Source organism: Mercenaria mercenaria, chromosome 2, assembly GCF_021730395.1.
Source record: "Mercenaria mercenaria strain notata chromosome 2, MADL_Memer_1, whole genome shotgun sequence".
Classification (NCBI taxonomy): domain Eukaryota; kingdom Metazoa; phylum Mollusca; class Bivalvia; order Venerida; family Veneridae; genus Mercenaria; species Mercenaria mercenaria.
The window spans coordinates 87,974,875-88,000,934 of record NC_069362.1 but is presented as its reverse complement, the minus strand read 5'-3'; the positions used below and the strand labels follow the sequence as shown (position 1 = coordinate 88,000,934).

Below are 26,060 nucleotides of genomic sequence, written 5' to 3'. Positions count from 1 at the left end.
TTAGAATTTAAACCATCTGGATAGAGCGTTTTCAGTTTATGTATCCACACTGTTTCTTTGCAGAGACGATCAATGTCATTTCTTACAACATCAATAGGCATAAAAGAAAAGTCCTTTAAGCAATGATCTCGTAAATTGAAATGTGATGCAACCATTGAGGAAAAAGTAGGGTCAGTAAAACTATTAATATCAAATCGGTGACTGTTCATGCGTTTTGATACAGGTTGCTTAGTTTGTCCCACATACTGTTTGTCACAGCTTTTGCAAGTAATCAAATAAATTACACAGTAAAAATGTTACTTTTACAGTTTACGTTATGATGTAAACTGTATGCTTGACCAGTCATTTGACTGGTAAATTCTGAACCTGTTTCGATCTTGGTACAATGCGAACATCGGCTACCATTACATCTCTGTGAGAGATAAAGTTTATCACTTTGCTTATTGAACTCTGAACTTATCAAATAGTCTTGTAAATTTTTCGGACGTCTATAGGCAACAACAGGTTTAAAGTTCTCATAAACGGATTTAGTTGTAAAGCTTTTTGATAGGTTCAAAATACTCCAGTATTTATTAATAGTGTTACCAATACGTGGAAGCGCTGGATCATACACAATAGTAAAAGGAATTACACTATTTTTGTCCCCAACTTGAGTCTGTAAAGCTTCTTGCTGAGATATATTGACTACTTTTTGAAAGGCACGGTCTAACACATCATGCGGGTAACCTCTGTCAAGGAAGAATTCACGAAGCTGTGATAATGAATGTTTGAACTTGTCATCATCTGATATTATACGTCTATAGCGTTTTGCTTGACTATACGGAATACCGTTCTTACATTGTTTGGGATGACATGATGTATAGTCCAAGTACTGGTGGTCATTTGTTTCTTTCACATATATGTTAGTTTCGACACATAAATTCTCTCCCTTGGATATATTTACATCCAGAAACGAGAGCGAATCTTGTGAAATAGTATGCGTAAACTTTATGTCAGGATGAAAACTGTTTAACTCTCTGATGAAAAGTTCTAGTTCTTCCAAGGAATGATCCCACACCATAAAAATATCATCCAGGAAACGCAGCCAAAGTGTCGGTTGTATATCTCGATTTCTAAGGAAGTCTTGTTCAAATTTTCCCATAAATAACGATCCGTATGATGGTGCCATTGAGCTGCCCATCGATGTACCCATTTTTTGGAGATAAAAATTTTCATCAAATTTGAAATAATTATTTTGCAGAACAAGTTTAATGAGTTTTGCGACATCGTCACTTTTCAATCTTCCATGGCAATGCTCGTCCAAAAAATATTTACATGCGTCTATTCCGTCGCTGTGCGGTATGTTTGTGTATAGAGAAGAAACATCTAGTGTCACTAAATAAGTAGCCTCACTCTTGAATTTGAAACTTTTAATCTTTTCAATAAAGTCAGTTGTGTCTTTAATATAAGACGGTAAGTTTATCATGTGCGGTTTGAGTATATAATCAAGATATTTTGAAATGTTCTCCGTGGGCGAGCTGCATGCCGACACATTGGGTCGCCCGGGATAATTTAGCGGTAGATTGCTGTCGGGAGCCTTATGTATTTTCGGCAGCACGTAAAATACTGGAGTTCTAACAGACTCTGGAAACACGTCAAATTCCTTAGTTACATTACTATTTGTTTCTTCTATACTTTCAATACATGTAGATATATTCTTAAGAACATTATCTTTAGGATCTTGTTTATGTTTTTCATAATATTTACCATCACTAAGTTGCCTCAGAATCTCTTTCTTGTAATCCTCCGTATTCATTATAACAATTGTATTAGATTTGTCAGCTTTCTTGATAACAATCGATTCATCTTGAGATAATTTTCTGGGCGAATCTAGTTCAGTTTTTGAAATATTACTATATCGTCTTTTCTTGTTACAATTCTGTAATATTTCTTCAGTAACAGCTGTTATATAAAAGTCTAAGTACATATCGCGACCAGCTGGAGGAGTAAAAGATGACTGAGATTTATTGTAGAATGGAAGACCATGATAATTATCTGTTTCTGCATTGTTATCATCGCTCTCGCATTCGCTGTCATTTATTATTTTTGAAGCAAAATATTCCTTTAGTCGAAGCCTGCGATTGAATTTAAAAATGTTTTCTGCTAATTTAAGCTTATCATGCGAGTTAGTTTTCGGGCAAAATTTTAACCCCTTACCTAGAAGTATGTAGTCATCGTCTGTAAGTTTTTTACTCGATAAGTTTAATACTGTCTCCTTTCCTTTCCGTATTTTCTGTAACCGCCGTTTCGTTTTTCTCCAGGATTTTTTGTCCGGGGCCCGGATGAAGCGCCTTTGTCGTTTTCTGCCTTGTCGGCCCTTCCCTCCAGCAGTGCTGCCACACTCGTAACTGCCTTCACTAGGTTCTGCACTGTCTCCTGCAGTGTTGTCCCAGTCTTCACGTCCTCCTGCAGTGTTGCCCCGGTTTTCACGGCCTCTGCGTAGGTTTTCTGTGGGCCCGGGGTTTTCATGTTTTTTGACATTTGATGAGTAGATTCATCCTTAGCTTTCGAAATCTGCTTGCTAGTTCTTCTGCCGAAAGTATTTTTGTTGGTTTTTGTTGATTTTGTTTCGGTCTTCTTTCCATTGCGTCTCCGTTTTGATGTGTTATTAGATTGTAGTTCAACACGAATCTCATCTTTATCGTTATTAGACGTGCGATTTTTGTTTCTATTGTCAATAAAATGAGACAGCTTCTTTTCATGTTGACTGACGATAACGTGTTTTTTCTGTTCTATCCGGTGGTGGATTTTTTCATCAACGTTAAAAAGTTTATCATTGCTCATCTTATTTTTTAACTCACTTCTCAGAGTTTCCATCTGCCTGCCAATCTCCTGAGCTCGCTGTTGTTGACAGTCACGTACCCTGTCACAAATTTCTCCGCTTACCTTCACCAAGAGGCTGTTAATTGCTTCTTGAAGCTCGGCACTATATCTATCGTTTCCCACATTCACTTTCAGCTTCAGGCGTAGACCTTTAGGTATGACATTCTCCGCCCTGCAGTTTTCCAAAAAACGTGCGTGTAAAACGCTCTTCATTTGCTTTTCCGCCAGTTGTTCTATCTGTTGTACACGTGGATCTCCAGATGCCATGTTGTTGTATGTAGAAAATTATTAACAAATAAGAAAAATCAACAACAACACGTGTAGCGTTTGTTCATAGATGATTATTAACTTCCAACGTTTCGGCGTTAAGCCTTCCTCTCCCCCTGAGGAAGGCTTAACGCCGAAACGTTGGAAGTTAATAATCATCTATGAACAAACGCTACACGTGTTGTTGTTGATTTTTTCTTATTTGCCATAACTTAGTATAATAAAACCAGAATAAGTCTGTAGGACACAGGTCGTGCCCCCACTAGAACATTTGTCACAAATAAGGGGCAATAATTCGAATGTTTTCAGACTCTTAAGGGGATATAGCCTCAACAAACATTTTATATAAAGGATTCATTATTCTAGGCCAAATACTTTTTGAGCTATGAGCATCACAAACAAAAAATCCACTTTTTTGGCTATTTCAAGGGCTATAACTCTGTAATTAGCTCTAAAATCTCAAGAAGAATATCATGTGTGCAGGGTCACATCATGATAAAGACTCATGCAAGGTTTCATGAATTTACATCAAATAGTTAACTAGAAGATGCTTTTGTAGAAAAGCGCTTGCCTCTCCCCCAATGCATAGTAGTAATAGGCAAGAAGTCAATAGGGTACAGGAGTGAACGTCAAAGAGACACTGATTTTTGGCTGCAATAGGGATCATCTACTCGGCATGTCAAATTATCCTACAGAGTTTCAACATTCTGGGCCTAGTGGTTCTCAAGTTTTATGGATTGGAAACAGTTTTCAGGGGTCTAGCTAGGTCCAAATATTTGGGAGAAGTCACTTCTCCCTCAAGCTGATTTAGGGAGAAGTGGGGAGACTTTAGGGAGAGTGTGTGTGTTCGGGTTTAACGTCTTTTTTCAACTATTTTTCAGTCATATAAACGACGGTGTCTACTTGTAGCAGTGAGCACAATGCCCAACTTTATAGTGCTGCCTCACTGGAATATCACGCCGTAGACACGTGGCAGGTTCCCCACCCAGTCACATTATACTGACACTGGGATGACCAGTCCTATCACTATCCCCTTAATGCTGAGCGCCAAGCGAGGAAGCTGCTAGTACCATTTTTTACATCTTTGGTATGACGCGGCCGGGGATCGAACCCACGACCTCCCGCACTCGAAGCGGACGCTCTACCACTAGGCTACCGAGGCGGTTACTTTAGGGAGAAGTGGGAAGACTTTTTCTACCGCAATGATGTTGAGTGATTCGATAGGTGGCTGAAATTTTCTTGTTTCTTGATAAAAAACATTGATGTGACCATTCATTTTCTTAGTTAGATCATTTCCCATACAGTGGTTATGGTTTTGTTACAAAATTCTGAAAAACGTCGTTTTCAAAATTCAAGCGGATGCTATAAATGTAACACGCCGAATTTTGGTTATATCTTGTACATGTATGAAGTGTAAAGAAGCAAAGAAGTAGAAGTGTATTTATTTTTTATAGCCCTTTGCACAGAGTCATTCACTGAAGAATGTCAGTATCTCAATCGAAATATAAAACTGAAAGTAAAATGTGTACAGTAATCTAGAAATACATATTCAAATAAATTCATCGATGGAAGTCGTTAATACATTACATGTCTTGGTTTAACCAAATAAATTACTATATAAACAATATCAGAGAAAACAAAACACAATGACAATAAACAAATCTGAAATTAAATGGAATAGTGTTTATGAAAATTTAAATTGGAGAATGATATATAGTGCGACTTTTTCTAGTTGTATAGACTCAAAATAAAGGGTTTTCCAATATAAATATCTTAAAAGGATTATAGCAACTAATCAGTTTCTGCATAAGTGCAAAATAATCGAATCTAGTTTATGCGATTTTTGTAACATGGAGATAGAATCTTTGAACCATCTCTTTTGGGAATGCCAAATCGTACAAGACTTTTGGTCATGTATCAAACAATTCTTAAATAACAAAGGTATAGATTATACATTAAACTTCCAAAATGTTTCATTTGGTTCTCAAACAAAATCTCCAACTCAACAGATAATAAATTACATCATAATCTTAGCAAAATACTTCATATATAAATGCAAATTAGGAAATCATAATCCAAGGATTGAATCGTTTATTAATTATCTCAAAACAAAGAAAGAAATTGAAAAGCACATAGCATTAAAAAAGAATAAAATAACCAGCTATAACAAAAAATGGGATCGGCTGCCGCTATAAATTGCGACATCCCAACATTTAGGAGGTCTAAGTGAAGGATACTGTTACTTTCTTCGGACCATTTTAGTTACCTTTTCTCCTTGAATTATCTCTTTCCAACTCATACTCTAACTCTCTGACGCCTTTAGACTCTTATCTCATAACAAAACATCATACTTTACACGCCCACATTCGTATCATCATACAATCATAATATATTGAACTACATACTGATGTATATTTGAATGTTCTTATAGTTTTTTTTCTGTCTATAATCATATTATACATATTATATTGAATTACGTACTGATGTATATTTGAATGATTTTTCTCTGTTCACTGATCTGTTCAGAAGTATGTATCTATATATGTATGTGTGTGTAAAGTTTTGAATAAACGGGCTATATTCTTTGTAGCTAAAAAAAAAAAAAAAAAAAAAAAAAAAAAAAAAAAAAAAAAAAAAAAAATACATTACATGTCGTTCTTTTATCATAGATAACAAATAATTGTGTGCCATATTCCAATTAATCGCATGGTTAATCAGCAGTTTCTTTAATTAAATATTGTTGTTGTTTTTTGCACTAGAACATGTTGACAATAAACGCGAAGTGTCAAAGACGTAAACACGGTGCTGATTGGCTTAATACAATAGACTGGTGTATCGGATAATTTGATTCGCTTTCACACTTCTCAGGATAATCTCGCAAGTACCTGAGGTAGGCGGAGCTTAAATTATGCTGCCGGCGTGTGTTTGTGTATTCCACACTCATTATGACACTGTGCAAATTGTCAACAGCCTGGGTAGCAGTAATTAGCGAGTGCGGAAATCAAAGAAAATCTGGCGACTTGCATTTTCGCTTTGAGGTTAGCGAAGTTTGAAGTTCTAGAGCGCCTATTTCGCTCAAGTCGCCCAGTCGCGAGAGCCCTGGTTTTCCATGTTCTGGTCCCTTACCTTGACCTCTGATCGAGTGATCCCAAAATCAATAGGGGTCACCTACACTGCATGTCCAATCATCCTATGAAGTTTCAACATTCTGGGTTAAGTGGTTCTCAATTTATTGATGGGAAAGTGTTTTCCATGTTCAGGCCCCTGTGACCTTGATCTTTTCTCAAGTGATCCCAAAAACAATAAGGGTCATCTACTCTGTAAGTCCTATCATTCTATTAAGTTTCAAGGTTCTGGGTCAAATGATTCTCAATTTATCAGAAACCGTTTTCCATGTTCTAGTCCCTGTGATCTTGAACTTTGATCAAGTGACCCAAAAATCATTAGCAGTCATCTGCTCTACATGTCCAATCACAGGGGTTTTTTTACCAGGAGGGGAAGGGGCCCAGTCAATTTTTGGGGAAAACTGCATGATTCAAAAGAAATTTTCGGAGGGGAAGGGGCCTATTAACGGCCCCTCGCTATTATGAAAGAAAAAAATTCCTGAATCATCCTATGAAGTTTCAACATTTTGGGCCAAGTGGTTATTAAGTTATTGATTAGAAGCAGTTTTCCATGTTCAGGCCCCTGTGACCTTGACCTTTGATCTATTAACCTCAAAAATAATAGGGGTCATCTACTCTGTAAGCCCTATCAGCTATGAAGTTTGAAGGTTCTAGGTCAAATGGTTCTCTAGTTACTGACTGAAAATGAAGTGTGACAGACAGATGGCCCCTGTTACCTTGACCTTTGATGGAGTGACCCCTAAAAACAATACGGGTCATCTACTCTGTAAGTCCTATCACCCTATGAAGTTTGAAGGTTCTAGGTCAAATGGTTCTCAAGTAACTGATCGGAAATGGATATCCATGTTCAGGCCCCTGTGACCTTGACCTTTGCTCAAGTGACCCCAAAAACAATAAGGGTCATCTACTCTGTAAATCCTACCAAAATCAATAGGGGTCTAAATTGAGATATAGTGAAAATGCATTAAAATTAACATTAAATTCTAAGTAAAAAGGGGACATAATTCATGACATATTGGTGTCAGAGTTATGGCCCTTGTGTCATAATGATGTGGGTGATGATGTGGAACAAATACTTCAAGTCTGAATCAAATCCATTTAGTAATAACTGAAACAGAGTAAAAGTGCATCAAAACTTTAACCTGAAATTCTAAGTAAAAAGGGGGGCTAATTCATGAGATATTGGTGCAAGAGTTATGGCCCTTATGCCATATGATGTGGGTGATGATGAAAAATAAATATTTTAAGACTGAAACAAATCCATCAAGTAATTACAGAGATAAAAAGAAAGTGCAACGAAACTTTAACCGAACGAGGATGATACTGGGTCAAGTAGGACAGCTCTCCATACTTCATATAGTCAAGTTAAAAATGACATGGCAAAGTTGGACTTAAACCAGTACTAAATATAAAATGATCACTGGCATCCGTTACCACTGGGATTTTCCCCATTTACAACTAAGGCAGCAAATCTAATCCTTTGTATTTAAATCTATAATTTTCTGGTTCAACAACTTGTTAGAGAGTACATGTACATTATATCAAAAACCCTTCTCACCCTCATAAATGGACTGAGCTGATCTTTGATTGTTTCACTGAAGCTCTCTTATAACAATATAAACATGATAAACCAAGAGAATAATACAATATATGTTATAACTGTCACGCACCATTCATTGAGCTTTGCTAATGAAGCACCCTTCTACCATTCATGAATTAAGTGTCATTGACAGATCTATAATCTTGATTGCTGGTTATATAATGTAGCGTGAAATTCAGGTAGATTGTGTTAAATTGTAACACTACTATATTTGGGTCTTGACTTATACTCCACACAGAAAAAATTTAAACTTAATAAAGCCAAAAGAATATTCATGTAATCAGTATGTACATACCACATGGTACGTGTCATCATTTTCGGGTATTACGGCAAGAAAATTAATAAACATCGATTCAGAACTTAAAAACACTGTAAGTATTTCATTTTTTCACCGATTTGAATAAATCTTTTACGAGGCTCAAGATAGTGGGCTATAAACACAAGGAAGATTCCTGCTCAAGAAGTTTGACTAAAATTGGCATTATAGTTTAAGAGGACAAGTTTTTAAAAGAAAATTTAAAAATGAAAGCTCACATACTCGCAAAATCAACACGAGACCTAAATGGGCCTAGGACTCTCACCTTGCTAAATCTTACCAAGTTTGGTGAACATCCTTTAAGAATTTCATTAAAAGTTGTTCTAAAAGTTTTTTTCTGTATATTTTGCTGTGAAGGAAAATGTATATAACCTATTCAAAACATTCAGATTTTAATAGAATTTCAAGTGATATTTCTCCCCTTGCTATTAATTATGCGCTGATTTCATCAGTTCAGTTTAGGATAGCTTTGTGCATTTTTCAATACTACATCTTTACAGACATTCATGGAAATCTTATCACAATCGCAAGAATAAGATATCCAATTTTAAAAACAGCCAGCTTATCAAATGCTAGCCTGGGAATCCAGTCTGACAATTTCTAACTTTTAAAATACCTGCAAATTGACAGCCTGGGGAAACATGTTTTCCGACCGCAGCGCCACCTATATTACACCCGAAATATGTGGGTGTTTGATAAAGAATGATAACTTCTGAAAGCAATATACCATGGCTAAAAATAGAAACGGAATTCTCACGGAAAAGACAGATCGGAATTGTGTACTTCCGAAGGTTTCCGAACATTTCCGGGCCATACACAAATACCAGTTCTTACCTCCCATAGCTTTTCCAGCAAGTTGTAACAACTTTTAAATATATCAGTATAAACTTAAATTTGCGTCATAGCTATCAAGAAGTTATATTAATGCAGACCTAGTGATCTGCGGAAATTGCCGAATTTTCGGCATCACTGCCTCGTTTCCATTTCAAACAAGCGCAAATCTGATCACATGTTAATTAGGCAAATTATAGAAAATCGATAATCAGTAGTAACATGGAAACTCCTTCAGATTTCCCCAGGCGTTGATAATATCAGAAACTCGATGAATGCCAATTAACACTAATTAGCGCAAATTAAGTGATCTTTAATGCGTAGGTATTAGGTATGATTTCTTCTGACAAAGCACAAATATTATCAACGGCTTCCCAGGCTAATCAAATGCATTTAACTCTGACACTCTTGTTATTTTACATACATACAATACAGGACACCTCTCATACATGTGAAGAATACCAAAACTTAGTCCAAATAATAGAACGTTTTGGGACAGCATGATAACTTTTGACTGTCGCTGTCCCTTCACGTCCAAACTTATTCTGCATATTTCTGTTAGGAAATCCCCAATGAAATCCATTGGGAATGTTTTCTGGTACATGTACAATTCATTTGTAAATCTCTGATGATTAATTTATGTTGACATTAAAGCATAAAATTGCCTTGCTGACATTTTTTTAATGTATATTTTGTGTTTTCTTTCTGCAAATTAGTGTCATCGGCAGTCCACTGTGTATTGAAACTGGTGTCAGGGTAGATAGCTCCTCGCACCTGTCTCCACATATTTCCAAAGATTTAAGTCTCTTTTTTAGAATAATGATCAAGTTATATTCAACCCATTTGAAGTTTTTACAGGAATATTAATGTTTAATTTATTGGAGCAAGTAAGTTTGACCAGTATTTTATGACTTTTTTGGATTTTTTAATGTTTTCGTTTTTCCAACAGTAAAATGCAGATTCGGGTAAGGTTTAGAGGGATGACAACAATAAAATAACAGATCATAAAAAAATAAGTCATCCCAATAAGGCCTAAAAAAAAAAGTTGTTTGTTTCCAGTGACATGGCAAAAAAAAAATAGGGTAGGTAGGTAGGCATTTTTTTTTTTTTTTTTTTTTTTTTTTTTTTAACCTGCATGTAACACTACAGTAGTTTCAAACAGGGAGATTATAAACCTTATAAACATGCATCCTATTGTTATGTTTGATTTACACCCGGATGTACAATGACTTTGATGATGTTTTAGCAATATAAAATGCCGTTTGATTGTGTATTTAAATATTATGAAATAAATATTTGCTTTACATGTTTGCATTTTGTTGTTGTTGTTTTTTCATTTCCAGATTTATAAGCCCATCCAATTAGCTCAAGGTAGAGCAGTCGATCTATGGATCAAGTGGTCATAGGATCATTGTGTCCTATATCATTCATTCTACGCCGCTAATTCATGTGGAGAAGTTGGCAATTACTTGCGGAGAACATGGTTTATATTTAATTAAACGTGAAACTTAAATGAAATCTTGCTGTGGATTCTCTCTTTAAATAATATAATTTTAATATTGAATATTATTCAACAACCAACATTTATATTTCAAACTAAAACCAAGTAAAAGCACACTGGCCAGGAATATGATTTGAACCTTTGATCTGCATTGAGATTAATACCATCAGCCCCTACCCCAATCTAAAATTCTGGATTAACTGGAAATGCCAGACAATGAAGTTTTGACTGGTATGCCCAAATTGTGAATTATTAAAGCTGCAAGTGGTTGTTTAACGTCTTACTACTACTATAAATCCCATCTAAAACCTGACTTTTCAAGCCTCTGCAGGCCTCGACCTTAACTTTTTTCAGCAGGTCCACCAACTGTTGAAATCTAGTAGACCTGCTCAGACTTTAGTGGACCTCCAAACGTCATAACTTCAATTGACTCAAAGAAACGGCTTATTTCTAAAATAATTAAAAAAGGAAGACTAGCAATCTGTTATCCAGAACAATAATTTTTTTGTAAAGTGTCCCAAAATATGGACATAATAATCATCATCCACCCGACGTCGACCCGTGTTGAAAGTGAAAAAAATAATTAACAATTATCGGTAATTATTCTGATGATAAACTAAGTAATTAGCCTTGTTTTCCTCATCAATTAACACCCCCTCAAAGAGCTAAAAGAAGTGTATCGGTTATTATGGCATCTGAAGTGGAGATCAAAGCGGTATAGTTGCCCGAGATTGTCATGGCATTACGTCATGTTTTCGCGCCATGTGACACATCACTGTCTAATTGTACTTTCTCGATTCCTTAAATTGTTGAGAAGAAACAAAGAAGTATAAAATATTTTTATAGCTCTTTGGAAGAAATCAATAAAAAAGTTTTTTCTTTATCTTTTTTTAAAGCGAATGTGCAATATCCCGAATAAACTGACATGTAAATGTGTCAAACCGTGAACGATGATAGTGGATAGCCTACCTCTGTGACATATTTGCCCTCAAGGAATTTTACATTATTGTTTGAAAAGAATATCTAACAAAGTGTTGTGTCAAAAAATACATGTACAATGAATAATTTAAAATTTACTAAAATCAGCAACAACATCATACTGCTTTATTTTAAAACCACATTTCTATTTACGTTCACGAGGTCACGTAACCTATTCTGCCGTGCTAACAGAAATCTGTTTGCCAAAAATCGTTTTACTCCATGTATTTAAATTGCTGCCGCTTTTTCATTATTTAAGATTTTTTAATTGTGTTTTTTGTACATTCTGGTCAAAAGTCTGAATTTTATTACCATAGTAAGTACCGTTTATTTACTTTAAGAAAGAAGTAAATAATCAAGATCGCGCTGTTAGAAATTTTACAAAACATTATATGAAAATTTGATCGTTTTTAAAGAATTTTGCCTACACTCCTGTGGATATCTTATTAAAATTGTTATAGAACTCAAACTGTATTAGTTCTCAAGCGGTGTTGAAAATTTGAAGCGATTATATTAAAAAATGAATGCACTATGCGCGTTTTTTGTGTCAAAAGTAACCACAATGTAAATTAGATATTACGATAGGGCGCAAGTGATTGTGGAATGGAAAATTACCAGCACGACGTTTTGATATTTTTACGATTCGCGGGTAAATTCCAGTCAATCCAGGTAATTTTGCCTGATGTAATTTCTCAATTTGGTAAAGTTACCACGAAAAAACCACTCGCCCGATCGGTGGAGTAGTCCATTCGTGCAAAGAGCTATAAAAATAATAATATACTTATTTGCAAAAATATGCGGCCCGATTTTACCGCTAAAAAAGTTTAGGGTCGGCGGTAAAAAAATAGGGTAGGTCGGGTCACTGGAAACAAACAACTTTTTTTTTACACCTAAGTCAAGTACGTAAATAAGACAAATATTTACAAGTATATGTCAGTCTACCAGCAACAAATCAATGCAATGACATTTTCTATAGCCTGTCCACCACCTTCTGACAAAAAAATTGGGGATATATTTAAGGCCGTTTTATGCAAAAATTAGGGCTAAAATTTGGAATTTGTTACAATTTCTTTGCTATTTTTGGGCTAGAATTAAGTATTTTTACTAAAATATAAACATTTTAGAATTCATGCAACATTGCTTCAAATGTATTTCAACATTTCTTTACTATCCGAGAATACAGAACTGAAAGTAGTGTCTGTGATCATATAACTTACATTTGTATGCTGCTTTCTCCTTGATTCGAGCCTCTTAAATCTTTTAGAGGTGTGCAAATTTTTGTAAACCTGTTCAATTAAATAACTTTTGTTTTTTGTTACAAAAATATTTGCATTTAACAATGGGCAATAAGAATTACAATGTTATCATCTTTTATATGTACTTTTTTGCACAAGACTGAAGGAGGTGAAACTCCACATCAGTTTATAACTTTCTCATCCATTCGAGCCCTCTGTTTGGAAGGTCATTAAATGTTTATGTTTGCATATTCTATTTCCATAAAGCAAATTTCTATCAAGATTGACTTCTTGTGCACTCGTTACAACAGTCGAAATATGCTCAGGGTGCTTTTAATTTGAAATTTGGGCTCACAATATTACCCACTATGTAATTTCCTTTTGAAATAAGTAATTTTTGATGCAAAAATTTAAAATAGGTATATAATCAATTTTTCAGTGGTTTCATGACTAATATTTTCCAAGGCATTTTAAAATGTAAATGACACAAGTTTCTGATGGAAGAACATGCTACATGAGCATGAATTTTACTAAAACACAAGGGCTCGAATCGATGAGAAAGCTCGAATCGACGAGAAACAGGCATATATATATAGCTATTTAAAACAATTGAAACAGCTGATCTGGTTGTTGATTGATGGATGCTCGAAAAATATAAATAATAAAGTCAGCACTGACATTTACATGCACCAACGTTTATTACTTTAAATATCGAATATTCTTACCATGACTGAATAATTATGCTAAACATAAGAATCTATATCCATTCACTGATTACTGCATTCAGTTTCCCACCATCTGTCAAAATCATGAAAATTGGAAAACAAGCTGAAGTAGAAGAACGCTGATTGGTTAAAATTAGAAACGAATAAAAAGCCTTATGATTTTCAAAATATCAAACATGAAAATATAAAAGTAAAAAATACTTAAATTTGACAATATTTTTTAAATCGAAATTAATTCTTTGAAAAAAATACATTCCTTTTATTTTCACCGCGTTCCTGCAATATGGCAGCCTCCAGTCAAAAAATTGTTACGAAACAATAACATTAGTTATTTCGGTGCAAATTACTCAGTTGCAGGTTTTTGACTTGTAGAATTTTGTTGAACAGGTAAAGTAAATGTTATCCGTTCTAATATCACCACAAATTCAAGAAAACAACCATAACTTCATTGTATAAATTACCACCAGCTTCACACAACCTTGTAAATGTAACGTTATTAAAGTGAAAGTATAAATGTTAAGCGCAATTAACCAATATGCGCTATTTAACAGACACGCAGAGCATAGAACAAATTTTGTCTGTTGGTTATCTTCACGATGATTTAACAGTCGTGCACATTATTCATTTCCTTAACTTGAAAGAGTGAAAAAAAGGAAGAGACAAGAAACTGAAAGGCTTTTTGTCATTTTTTTACAATTAATATGAACTAAGGCAAAGCTTCAAAGCGAGGTCAAAGAAATCGGATTTATCTAAAAATATTATGCATCATTTATTTGTCACAAAGAAACTATTCACTAGTCACAAGAATGCAGGAGAACCTATTCACTTGAAAAAGTCTACATTTAGTGTCACCATGCCTATAACAGTGAATATCATACGTTGCAAAATTTATGGGAAGCCGGTGTCACGGTGACGTCATTACCGCGTTCCTGTTTCTTTCTGCTTATTAATGACATTTTTTTCCATTTTCTGGCCGATGCTTTATCTTTTAAATGCAAATACTATTTTTTTCAAACAACTGGGAATCATTCGTTAATTATTGTTGAGTGATGAATAATTTTTAGCAATTGAATGAAGTTCTGTATTCACTGCGGAAAGAAGTACTTCCTGTGAGCACCAGTCCGCTAGGGTGCGCTTTTTTTAAAACTTCCGACGAAACTTTTCAAATCCATCACCAAGTGTGAAAGTATACTTGCGTTACCGTAAAGCTCGATTCTCGAGCAGGCCCTTCGGGCCAGCTCTTCGAGCTCGCTATAATGTTTAAAAAAAAATTTCCTAAGAAAACATTACAATTGTAATAAATTCAAGTGCATATGGTGCATGGACCCATACTGTATCTTAGGTAGGTAACTGCCACCTGTGGCATCAACAAGAAAACCAGGGTACTTTACCTGGCCTGCAAGGAAGGATGCATACAGAGAGTGTCAAAGGAATTTATAATGAAACATGGCTTTGTTCCAGAGTGCAAAAATTCTGGATGTTAGACAAAACAGAAGTTCATAAATGGAAAAAACATGCAAAAATATATAAAGTATCCAAGTTTCATCAATATATCTCAAAATTTAAAAAAGTTACAGCAATTTTGCTAAAATAGTGAGCGCTTTTGGTGCCATCGGATCACCTAGAACCCATGACAATCTTGGATTCTGTGATGTCCGTGATGACATAAATACGTGACATACACCTAATATCTATGACACATTGAATTTTCTGTGATGGACTACTTAAGGTACTAAACCCTGTGACGCTATCTACATGTAATCTTAGAAGTTAGAAATACGATCGTATTCGGCAAACTACGGAATGCTCCATATAACAATGGACGGACAGGACTCTGTGATTTACGGAATGTTTCGTAGGTTTCCGATGATTGTTTTTTAGCTCAACTGTCACAAAGTGACAAGGTGAGCTTTTGTGATCACGCGGCGTCCGTCCGTCCGTGCGTGCGTGCGTAAACTTTTGCTTGTGACCACTCTAGAGGTCACATTTTTCATGGGATCTTTATGAAAGTTGGTCAGAATGTTCACCTTGATGATATCTAGGTCAAGTTCGAAACTGGGTCACGTGCCATCAAAAACTAGGTCAGTAGGTCTAAAAATAGAAAAACCTTGTGACCTCTCTAGAGGCCATATATTTCACAAGATCTTCATGAAAATTGGTCAGAATGTTCAACTTGATGATATCTAGGTCAAGTTCGAAACTGGGTCACGTGGGGTCAAAAACTAGGTCAGTAGATCTAAAAATAGAAAAACCTTGTGACCTCTCTAGAGGCCATATTTTTCATGAGATCTTCATGAATATTGGTCAGAATGTTCACCTTGATGATATCTAGGTCAAGTTCGAAACTGGGTCACGTGGGGTCAAAAACTAGGTCATTAGGTCTAAAAATAGAAAAACCTTGTGACCTCTCTAGAGGCCATATTTCTCAATGGATCTTCATGAAAATTGGTCAGAATGTTCACCTTGATGATATCTAGGTCAAGTTCGAAACTGGGTCACGTGGGGGTAAAAACTAGGTCAGTAGATCTAAAAATAGAAAAACCGTGTGACCTCTCTAGAGGCCATATTTTTCATGAGATCTTCATGAATATTGGTCAGAATGTTCACCTTGATGATATCTAGGTCAAGTTCAATACTGGGTCATGTTGGATCAAAAACTAGGTCAGTAGGTCTAAAAATAGAAAAACTTTGTGACCTCTCTAGAGGCCATATTTCTCAATGGATCTTCATGAAAATTGGTCAGAATGTTCACCTTGATGATATCTAGGTCAAGTTTGAAACTGGGTCACGTGCGGTCAAAAACTAGGTCAGTAGGTCTAAAAATAGAAAAACCTTGTGACCTCTCTAGAGGCCATATTTTTCAATGGATCTTCAGGAAAATTGGTCAGAATATTTACCTTGATGATATCTAGATCAAGTTCGAAACTGGGTCACGTGGGGTTAAAAACTAGGTCAGTAGATCTAAAAATAGAAAAACCTTGTGACCTCTCTAGAGGCCATATTTATCATGAGATCTTCATGAATATCGGTCAGAATGTTCACCTTGATGATATCTAGGTCAGGTTCGAAACTGGGTCATGTGGGATCAAAAACTAGGTCAGTAGGTCTAAAAATAGAAAAACCTTGTGACCTCTCTAGAGGCCATATTTCTCAATGGATCTTCATGAAAACTGGTGAGAATGTTCAGCTTGATGATATCTAGGTCAGGTTCGTAACTGGGTCATGTGCGGTCAAAAACTAGGTCAGTAGATCAAATAATAGAAAAAGCTTGTGACCTCTCTAGAGGCCATATTTTTCACGAGATCTTCATGAAAATTGGTGAGAATGTTCACCTTGATGATATCTAGGTCAAGTTTAAAAGTAGGTCACGTGCCTTCAAAAACTAGGTCATTAGGTCAAATAATAGAAAAAGCTTGTGACCTCTCTAGAGGCCATATTTTTCAATGGATCTTCATGAAAATTGGTCAGAATTTTTTATCTTGATGATATCTAGGTCACATGTGCTCAAAAACTAGGTCACTATGTCAAATAATAGAAATAATGACGTCATACTCAGTTCAACACTGGGTGATGTGGGGATAGGTGAGCGATTCAGGACCATCATGGTCCTCTTGTTTATATTTGGTAAACTCCCTAGGGCTGAAATGCGACTATAGGCATTATATTTGCTACCCCTGTAGCGTCGATATGCGACTATACGCGCATTATCAGGACTCCCCAGGACAGCGATTGACGAGTATAGCCACGGCACCAAGATCATGCTAATTGTGTCACACACTTTAATTTTTGATAATCCTGACAAAAGCAAAATTATTTTGCATACTGGTTATTATTTCTTAGATGTTATCATTACTAATTGTGCTAATAATTAGTTTCCTTGTTAAAATAAATGTTTATAATTCATGCGGTCATGTAAAGGAAATAAAAAAGACGAACTCCGCAGTGTTTCGTTCATACTGTATTTCAAAAAAGTAAAATAATGCCGTCGGCCAGAGATCTTTCTTATTAAAAATGAAGAAAATATTCATTATCATGCTGATTCTTACATATCAGTTTCGTCGGGTGATGATTCCGACGATGAAATTCCATTATCAGAGAAATGAATGGTCGGAAAATGTTAAGTTTTAGAAGGCTGAAATATTCGTACACTTATATCGCATACGATACAAATGGATAAAAATAACACAAAAAAACATGTTTCATAAAATACAAAAAAAAATGTATGCAAATAAACGCATGTTTGTAAATTTAATAATTATTTAAAGATGGCTGTAAATATTGCAATTTAACTGTCTCAGCATGTGTCACAAAACATTGTGTACATGTTTAGAAATAGATGATACATCAAAATAACCCATCGATATTCACACAAAAATGGGTGTAAATTTTAAGTAATGCTTATGTAAATATTCTGTGTTAAAAATGTATCTCTGTTTATTGGAATTTAATGTGTTTACATGTGAAAAAAAAGTAAGAAAATCAGAAATGTTCAAATATTTATTAAAAGCAGTAGTTGTGTTAAAATTGTGAATATTTCGAGGTGAAAATATTATTCTATTTGGATATAAGCTACGGACGAAATTGGATATAAAGACATTTGTTTAAACTTAAAAGATTTTGTAAGTTTATTTTAATTTACACCCAAGTTAATAATGTTTCCCTGAATGATTTCAATTGACTGTATGCGAGTATGTTCTTCAACGTCAAGTGGTAATTCTTATCTCACCCCAGCAGGTATGTTACGATATCGGCCTCAGGGAGTTAAACATTGACCACAAAATCGTGATTCTTGACATTTTTATTAACAGTAACAAATCTTAAAATATACAATCATTTTCTTTTCGTGCGTTTTCTGTTTTGCTTTTTGGGGTTTGTGCTTTTTTTACAATAGTTAGGGAACATCATCTACTGGTATGTCGTCTTTTTGTAGTCCCTCGCATTCAGGGTGGTACCATATTTTACATTTATCACAAACAACATACATTCTATCTTCAGGTATTCTACATGAACAAAATACTTTTAGGTAAGTGGTGTATCTAACACCACTTACATGCTCAAGAGTCCTAGACCCAGCAGGAAATGGTGTTAGTTTACCTTTTTCCAAACAATGAATTAAATGACCACGTAAAAGTTCCACATTATACCTTTAAGTGCATGGGTCTATTCCGTAAGCTTCTGCAGTGGCATTTGCAATTGCATACAGACCGCAGTCGTTTCTGTTTTCCTGAAAAGCACAGTCCATGAATTTTAACAAAATTTTGTCAGACTTCTTTGGTGGGGTATCCTTCCTAAGTGAATTACACACCACTTGTTAACTGGAAAACTTAGAGATGTAAAGCTGGAATTGTATATTTTTATTTCCAATTTATTGTTCGCTTTCATGGTTGACAAAGTAAGCAAGTGGGATCCACCGTGCTCTGGAGTTCTGTTAACAATTTGGTTGAAATTACCATACGCACGGGGAAACGTCAGATTGACTGCGTTTAAACAACTGTCCAAACCCCATATATGTGGAAATTGTCTCTTCAGGAGAATCATTGCTGTGTCTATAATCCGATCATTAAGCCACTCAGTTGGTGAATAAAGAATATTTTTTTTCTTCGACCTTAAGTTTAAGGATTCCAATATCTAACCAATCAAGTCCACTGACAGACGTGTTTGACCCAACTGGCTGTCCAGGTTCTATGTTTTCTTCAATCTGTAATATTATAGTGTACGAAGGTTCCGTCACAGAAGAATCTAATATCCATGACGCCTCTTTTGTCATGGATTTTTCATGTTCAGTAATGACTGGTTCCGTCACAGAAGAATCTAATTTCCGTGACGCCTCTTTTGTCACGGGTTTTTTGTCCGGGAAGCTCTCATAGTCGTAGTCTCCTACCCTCAGCCGTTTCCTTCCGGCCTTTTTCTTTTCATCAAGACCACGTAGGATAGTCAGGTTTGGCTTCGCTTTTGAGTTTAAGTCCATGCCCAAAGACTTCTTCACAGCTATTAAATGATAGCATTTTGTGCATCTGCATGAACATGACTGGGAATATTTTGACTACTCGAGCCTTGTCATCTTGACCGAGTATTGTAAATGTTCCTAGTGTCAGAGCAAAAGCTATTTTTGCCTACCTAGCGGGGAAAGTATACATTTGTCCCGAGCACACGCTGGGGATAGATATTCCTGTCTTTCACTAGGGAAAAACCTTGTCTAAAATAGCGTGCACTAAGGTGATGTCATATAGTACTGGCACTATTGTGACGTCATAAATTTTATAAATAATGTCAGAAAATATCCAAATCTGTTTGTCTCCACGATCTATTTTGAACGTGATAGGCAAGAAAAATGATCAAACATGTCTGCCTGTGTAAGACAGCTGTTTTCCCAACCCCGGGACAGCGCGGATAAAAAACTTGCTAACGCTCAGTCTTCCATTCCACACTGTCCCTCGGGTAGGGAAAACCCCGTCTTACACAGGCAGGCATGTAAGATCCTTATATTCTATCATTCTTTATGAGTTCATCGGCTCGAGAAATGTTAATGTCAACCCTTAGGGTATGGGCTTCTGGTAGCATTTGTTCTTCTGCTTTCGATAAAAACTGTTTTTCGCGAATGCCATTTACAATATCTTCAGGCTGGGAAACTGCAAATTGAATTATTTCAGAAAAATCTATTTTTGCTGATATGTACTGAGGTTTTAAAGTGTACATACCAATTCCTGCACGACTTCGAGAAATTTCCTTCAGATAATATTGATGAAGGCATAGAAATGACAGTACTACTACGTCAGCTGGGGCTTCTTTCCATTTGTTGAGTTGTTATAACACTTTGTTCATACTTTCGCTCTGGTTCTGGGTTATGCCACTGTATGGGTCATACCTCGTCATTTTTTTGTAACCCATTTTGAAACTTTTCCCAACTGAGGTAAAATTCTTTCTTCAAAATATTCTTGGAAATGCGCATTCCAGGCTTTATTCAATTCCATAAATGCCGCCATACTTTCCTCTCTTGAATCTCTCCCAAATATGAAACGGATGTGGTCTTTGTATGCATTTACTTCCACATTTGAGAACCCTTGCTCCATCAGCCACCTTCCGGTATCATTCAAAATATGATTCCTGCACCTCACATCGACTAGAGTTGGAACACATGACATAGCATTCATAATTCCTTGTTCACCGTCAGTCACACAAGCAAAAAGTGTTTTGGGAAGTCGTATATTTTCTTTGAAAAAGGTGAACAATTATTCGTGATGTTTTTGAATTATACGTTCGTGCAGCATAAAGAGTGCTGGCATGCAAGGCATTTCTTTAACCCTTAGCCTGCTGTAGGCGAATTTCACAGCCTTTGCAAACAGCTTGGAACCAGATCAGACGCCGATTAAATCGGCGTCTGATCAGGTTCCAAGCTGTTTGCTACTCTGACAATATTTCTTCCAATTTTGGAGCAAATTGAATGAACTTTACAATTTTAGCAGACGACATTTCCAGCAGATGACAATTTATCTAGCATGCTAAAGGTTAAAAAGAATATGTCTAAATATCAACGTAGATACGTAAAAGTCTCCGAGCTGAAACATTGTGTCATAGTTGAGACACTAATTTTCATTGTCGAGATAAAGTACCCTTTCCAGTTCTTCAAACATTAACTTGTGTCCACAGATAACAACTAAATTTGGGAAAGTATTTATTACCTGAATGAATTGATTACTTGTATCTCTGGCCAGCGCATGAAGGTTTCATAAGGCATCACAAGATATTCTAAGTTCAGTATTGCCTTTATGTCTCGGGTTTTGTATTTGCTTCAAGTCTTGGGGTTGCTCCTCGTCGTCATGGATTTCACTCTTATACACAAGATTTGGGTCTTCTGACTTTGTCTGTTTCAGCCATTTTTCTAAACTACTTGGTTTAGCTCTCAAGAAAGGATGATCCTGATTTTTAGCTCACCTGAGCAATGCTTAGTTGAGTTTTTCTGATCACTTGAATTCAGGCGTCTGTCTGTCTGTCTGTCGTCTGTCAACATTTAGCTTGTGTATGCGATAGAGGCTGTATTTTTCAACTGATCTTCATGAAATTTGGTCAGAATAATTACCTTGATGAAATCTAGGCCGAGTTTGAAAATGGGTCATCTGGGTTCAAAAACTAGGTCACTAGGTCAGATCAAAGAGAAACCTTGTGTATGCGATAGAGGCTGTATTTTTCCATTAATCTTCATGAATTTTGGTCAGAATGATTACTTTGATAAAATCTAGGCCGAGTTCGAAAAGGGGTCATCTGGGGTCAAAAACTAGGTCACTAGGTCAAATCAAAGAAAAACCTTGTGTATGCGATAGAGGCTGTATTTTTCCATTAATCTTCATGAATTTTGGTCAGAATGATTGCCTTGATGAAATCTAGGTCAGTTCAAATATGGGTTATCTGGGTTCAAAAAGTAGGTCACTAGGTCAGATCAAAGAAAAACCTTGTGTATGCGATAGAGGCTGTATTTTTCAACTGATCTTCATGAAATTTTGTCAGAATGATAGCCTTGATGAAATCTAGGTCAAGTTTGAATAAGGGTCATCTGGGTTTGAAAACTAGGTCACTAGGTCAAATCAAGGAAAAACCTTGTGTATACAGTAGGGGCTGCATTTTACACTGGATTTTCATAAAATCTGGTCAAAATGGTTGCCTTGATGAAATCTAATTAAAGTTCAAATATGGGTAGTCTGGGGTCAAAAACTAGGTCACTAGGTAAAGTCAAAGAAAAACCTTGTGTATGCGATAGAGGCTGTTTTTTTCAATTGATCTTCATGAAATTTGGTCAGAATGATAGCCTTGATGAAATCTAGGTCAAATACGAATATGGGTCATCTGGGGTCAAAAACTAGGTCAAATCAAAGAAAATACTTATTTATATTTTTTGCTCCAATTGTAATGATAATTGGTCAGAATATTTTTTTTCCATGAAATCACTAGGTCAAACATGTTTACACTGTTATGGTGTGTTTCTCAGGTGAGCGGCCTAGGGCCATCTTGGCCCTCTTGTTTGCATTTCCGTGTGACATTGGCTGTAAAACTTGTTCATTTCCGATATACTGAATTACAAATGGACCGTCGGTACAATCCGGCTCGTGATAAACAAATTTCACAAATTCTTAGAAGCTCCATTCTCTGTATGGATATAGAAACATTTTTTCTTCAATCTTGGATTTCGGCGAGGTAGGCCCACAGTTCCTTGGTTCACCCAACGATGTCCATCGGCTCTCCAATCCTGTCTTTTTAAGCCTTCCCCTTTGAAAATCCATGTTTCCCCACCTTTTGGCCTGAACGGTAGCGCGATATCGGCTGTTCGGAATGTATTAAATGGAGAATTTGTTCCGTAGATAACGACATCTATTTTTCATCTATTTTAGCTGACCACGTAACTAAGACAATCATGTGACGTTATTGTCATTAAATTTGATGTCGTCAAGTAATGACATCGTTAGAACTGGCATATGTCGTGATATGAATTGCCCATGAGTTTAAGAGGCAAAAAACAATACAAACATCAAAACCCGTGACAAACCCCGTGACAGAAAATATATTTTCCGTGATGACATCATCACGGTCGTCATGGGTTTTAGTAGATCTGTGGTGCTATCATTTTTCTGAAAATTTTGTCGTAGAATCGGCAAAAATGTCGAAAAAGCGGTTGAAAATTGGTCGGAAATCCACAAGTAATAAAAATCCCATAACTTTTTTTCTAACAGAGATATTTAAAACAAGTCAAACTGTTCTGAGCTTGTATTTACAAGCTGTTTGTTTTGGGTTTATTAACTTGAAAAGTTTAAGCTGGGGTTGCTACCTAAATGCCCAGCACAAATAACAAAATTAATGTAACTACTTAAACTACAGTGTAATATGAAATTAGGTGCACTTAAAAGGCAGAGCTCCCTTGAAAAATTCTAATACCAGTGTTAGTAATTTTTTGTTGGAGGAGCCGAGGCTCGAACTCATAACCCCTAGTTTCGTAGTCAGATAGCGTTTCCACTTGACCTCTGCATCCACTCTTTATACTGGCATACTACCGTATATGAGCTAGCACCTTTATGCTATTCCCTACTACACTTAAGTGATCAGACTCCAGGGCACTCGTTTTTGCCGTTTTTGGGGCCGAATATCAGGGCCCCATTCCTCTTGTAAAATAATATGTTTTTTTCCCCTTTATCAGAAGAAAATTCCCCTGATAATAGGTTATTTGACACAACTAGATATGAACTCTCTTTCAAGTTATATTATAGTGCCTCTAAGGAAGGTTACTGCTGCAATATAGTTACATTAGTTAGAAATGATTGAAAACAGTATTAGTAAGTGTGAAGAGTAGTAACATATATATGGCTAAAAACTTCCCCTTTTTGTCTTAAAACGACGACAAATTCCCCTTCCTGAGGGTATGGGTACCTGTCCCCAAAAGTTGTCTAGTGCCCTGGACTCCATGAAAATTTGCAGTGATACACCATCATCTCTCAGGTAATAACACAAGGTTACAGCATCAAGTCTCATATCTGTAACATGAATTCTAAAATTACTGCCCCCCTCCCACCTCCAGCCCTCTTCTTTGACTTGTAAAGTCTAGGTTTAAGTTTTGAATACAAATTGCTATGTCCAAATTCAATGCAGATATTGAATTGAAATTTTATACAGTTTATTGAGAGTAAAACATGGTGAAAAAGTGAATGTCCTGTCACTCTGAATTGTATTTTGGCAAAGCTACGCCTTTTTGGACTTGGAAAATGCGGGTTATAGTTTTGCATGAACATTATTATCTTGAAAACTAATGCAGATACTTGGTTGAAACTTCACACACACGTCTGTTGCAATTGAACAAGATCACAGCATACACTCCCATAAGTCTTATATGCATTTGGACAGTATACCTATTCTTACAGAAAATCTATTTTACTGACAAGCATTTGAGTACCCCAGTAGTGTAGCTTACTGTCATGAGACAGATCATGTTATGTATAACAGTCATAAAATCTTTTGCTTTTGAACAAATGGATATGAAAACTTGTTTTTATGACATTTTGGCTTCTATTTGTGTGACCATAACTTTTGTGATATGAACCTGGATTTGCATGCAACACACAATCTCATTAAGGAAAGCATTGCCGTGTCTTTTCTATGAAGAGCATTGTCTTTATTAAGAGGCTGACCTATTTACTGCTGCATACACAAAAATATAAAAAAAAAACTCCAATAGAGGCTATTGATATGTCTGTTTCTCCATTGCCACAGTTTCCACAATGAAATAGTTAAGCATGACGTTGTGAACATGATTGGGTATGCCTTTACAAATATTTTATGATAGGTTTCTCTCTCTCTGGGAACATCATTCTTTAAAGAAATGCCAATTTTAAATGGCTGCAAAATCGTTTGTGCACTAAAATCATCCCCAGGACAGAAGAACCTGACTGGACCTGAAAGCAAACATCTTTTTTTGGAAAAGACATATTTTTTGGTCTGTAGTTTGTGTACGGTATTTTATCTAAACTTGATTTATAGACCAACTAATTCTAATGCTCAACTCAGTGAGATTGTTATGTAAGATATGTACATGTAGTGACTAAAGGACAAAACTCAATATACCACAGGTATTTTCAGAGAAATCTCATTTATTGGAAGTGTTTACTGTTTCATTGTCAGTAATTGTGATTATTTCAGAAGATGGCAATGAAGGCACAGTTGATTGCTAGGACATATGTGAGATGTCACATGTACAGAACACTGTCACGATACATCAGTGATAGAGCGAAAGATGAACAGACAAAGGCTTTACTAGATAAGATCATCAGGATAGATCATGCAGGGGAGTTTGGGGCTAAGAGAATTTACCAGGGTCAGCTGGCTGTGCTTGCTGACACACCCACAGGACCTTTAATACAGGTAAGATTTCTGAGGAAATATGTCTGGAACACTTGATAGCATTCTAAGGGCTTTAATAGTGTGAAGCAGTTGTAGCTCAGTATGAAATAATGCGCGCAGTCTGGTCTGGATCTATGCTGGTCACAAATACTCTATGTTGGTTTTCTCATGGTGCGGCTCAAATAAGGAAAAATGTCTGTTTTGCACCAGTAATTTGCAGTAAAAGATTATTGTAATTTAATGTTCAATGTAATTATCCCTGATAAACTATTTGCTGAGATTGTAGCTAGTTGGGATGCTTTGACTCAAACAAAACTGGGAGTTGTGAGTTAGATCCCCCACTCCTTCTACTAAAATAACTAACATTAGGATAAGAGTCACATGTATAGGTGCTTTACACCTGGCAGGAAGTTTCTAGAACCAGAGCATCTGTATGTCAGTATCGTGCATTATCCTCTCATTAAAATTACAATCTTCTGGTGGAGTTGGTCATATAGGTATAATAAGCTAAAATTCAATTAACTGTGAAAGATCATGAGAACTAATTTTACTGCATATTATTATGACTGTTTTGCACTAATGTATGTAAAGGAAGTATAACTTGCACAAGGTACAACTCAAACCTTTTACAGTAAAACATCTATTGTTACAGTCACAAGGGGCTGAGATAAATGGATTATCCCATCGTTCGAGCAATCCAAAAACATAGAAAATATAAGGAAAATGGCCACGGATAAAGTAAATTG

At 35.9% G+C, this 26,060-nt stretch overlaps 3 protein-coding genes across 4 annotated transcripts in view; 1 reads left to right on the top strand and 2 right to left on the bottom strand.

The window, feature by feature from the left end:
- Positions 1–13,571, bottom strand: part of LOC123564525 (uncharacterized) — a 79,958-nt gene extending 66,387 nt beyond the window's left edge. Inside the window, exon 1 of the mRNA XM_045358176.2 lies at positions 13,441–13,571. The gene's annotated coding sequence lies outside the window, so the exon portion shown is untranslated. The remainder of the gene's footprint in view (positions 1–13,440) is intronic.
- Positions 281–1,795, bottom strand: LOC128549717 (uncharacterized). The gene has a single exon (XM_053527114.1). The coding sequence runs from the start codon at positions 1,793–1,795 to the stop codon at positions 281–283; it is 1,515 nt and encodes a 504-aa protein (XP_053383089.1).
- Positions 13,572–13,687: 116 nt separating the features above from the next.
- LOC123564526 (5-demethoxyubiquinone hydroxylase, mitochondrial-like) overlaps positions 13,688–26,060 on the top strand; it is a 38,235-nt gene continuing 25,862 nt past the window's right edge. The window contains exons 1-2 of one of the 2 annotated variants that reach the window (XM_045358178.2): positions 13,688–13,827; positions 25,114–25,335. In XM_045358178.2, coding sequence (XP_045214113.1) covers positions 25,117–25,335 — 219 coding nt within the window. In that variant the 5' untranslated portion in view covers positions 13,688–13,827; positions 25,114–25,116. The remainder of the gene's footprint in view (positions 13,828–25,113; positions 25,336–26,060) is intronic. The other variant, XM_045358179.2, reaches the window with a different exon arrangement.

What these genes read in the sequence shown, in the direction of transcription:
- LOC128549717 (XM_053527114.1), bottom strand. Translation starts at nt 1,795, where the DNA reads ATGAATACGGAGGATTACAAGAAAGAGATTCTGAGGCAACTTAGTGAT.